Here is a 1,854-nt window from a genome sequence, read left to right as displayed (position 1 = left end):
TTGCTTTGTCATCCCGTGCTGCCTTTTGAAATCTTCTATTCAGCTCTTTAGTATCTTGAATTCCTCCTTGTGCTTTGGCTTCTCTGCGCTCCAGTGCAATTTAGAGAGAAGAGTAATACTGGTGCCTTCTTAGGCACTGCTTGTCTCCCATGCAGCCATCCTCGACCCCCTCTCTGCTATTCCCTAGAGCAGCTAGGGAACTCCACAAGGATGTCAAGCTTCTCTAGAGAGAACTTGGTGTAGGAAAAGAGCTTCAGGTGAATAATCAGGATTTCAGGCAGCCTCCACAGGTCCAACTGCTTGGGAGCCAACTGTTGCTGCTTACAATTAGGGCAGTACCTATAGATAAAGCCTGAGTCAGTAAACTGACTTTTTTTTAACATAAATTAATCCATTTATTAAAAGCTAGAGATGCTCCAAATGGGGAAGCTTCTACTGGTTTTTCAGTTCCTTCACTCTTCTGATGGCAAGTAGGGAGGTGGTGGTGTAGGTCCAGGCACCACCAACTACTAATGTCTTCATGCCAAGAACCACAGTGCCAGATTACCACAGCTTGTTTCTTTATTTTGATGTAGCTGTAGAAGGATTAAGTGTACTTGGCATGCTGACCAATTTAAATTTTCTTTACCAGCTTCCTAAGGGAGGCACCATAACAGGTCCCGTATTTACCTATGATCCTGACTTTCTTGGTGTGTTTAGCCATTTCATCGCAAACCATAAATTGACATTTTCTAAGCACTTACTTTTGGCCTTTTATGTTTCTTGTCTATAGAGTTCCTAGTCTTATTCTGGCTTGCTCTCTTTACATGATGAAATTCTTTCATTCATTCATCCTATATGCTTTGGCACTATTTTGTATTTTTATTTCTGGCCCACAGAATAGCTAATTTTATTTAAGAGTATTTCTCTATCCCTCTAGTTTTCTCTTCATATGTTATCCATTTATCTACTGATTGCCTACTGTTTAATCTTTTGGTATTATTTTACACTTCTTGTCCATAGAGATAATAATAGTCTTATTTCTTAGACTGGCTTTATCTTTTTCAAGTTCTCTTTATGTTTTGTTTACTCTGCAAGTATCAAACTACTTACTGTACATCCAGCACTATTATAAACAGTGAAACCAGACATACAGTCAGTTTAAATCTTCACCCTTAAGAGATGTACTGTCTAAGGAAGACAACCGCCAAAAAGGATACACGGCATGACTTTTTTTCTCCTCTTTTTAAAAATTATTATTAATTTTAATGAAAATTTACAGAAATTTTGAATTTCCGTTCATTCATTGTTGAACTTTTCTCCCTGCCCGCCCCGTCCCCCAGTTCACTCTTCTCTTTGAAAAGTAAAAGAAAAATTATTTCATTGTTATACAATCCCACCCCCCAAGTCCACTCCACAATGCAGCCTTCATTCTGAACTCCTGTCATGACAATAATACCTAACCACATATTCTTTTTAAACAATTCTCTCCCTCATCTGTTTCAATGCAGTATACATAATTTATCCAGTTTTCTCAGTCTACCCCCAACCCAAAACCCTGCGACATCCGTTCTGGCAGGAAGCTCAGAGGAGGGGCTAGGCATCTGACTAGCTGAAGTTGGGCACCTTAGAGGACGGCCTCAGACCCGCAGACCCATCCCATCTTCCCAGTTCTGATCAGAAAACATTACGACTAAACTTCAGAGACACTGATCCCAACATAAGGAACTACCATCAGCTGATGTGTTTGAAATCACAGAAGCCACGGAAGCTTCATATATAAGTTATTAGATGGAGGGCTGGTGAAAGGGAGATAGATGTGAAGGGAGGGGGTAGAAGTGGATGGGTATCCTGCTGGATGGTGAAGCAGGAAAT

At 40.3% G+C, this 1,854-nt stretch overlaps 1 protein-coding gene across 1 annotated transcript in view; it reads right to left on the bottom strand.

Moving 5' to 3' along the window:
* Window positions 1-1,854, bottom strand: part of USP11 (ubiquitin specific peptidase 11) — a 25,350-nt gene that overhangs the window by 7,001 nt on the left and 16,495 nt on the right. The window contains 1 exon segment of the mRNA XM_006903709.1: window positions 194-339. Coding sequence (XP_006903771.1) covers window positions 194-339 — 146 coding nt within the window.

Source organism: Elephantulus edwardii, unplaced genomic scaffold, assembly GCF_000299155.1.
Source record: "Elephantulus edwardii isolate Elephantulus edwardi_28Jun2011 unplaced genomic scaffold, EleEdw1.0 scaffold00239, whole genome shotgun sequence".
NCBI lineage: Eukaryota > Metazoa > Chordata > Mammalia > Macroscelidea > Macroscelididae > Elephantulus > Elephantulus edwardii.
This window is presented reverse-complemented; position numbering and strand designations above follow the sequence as displayed.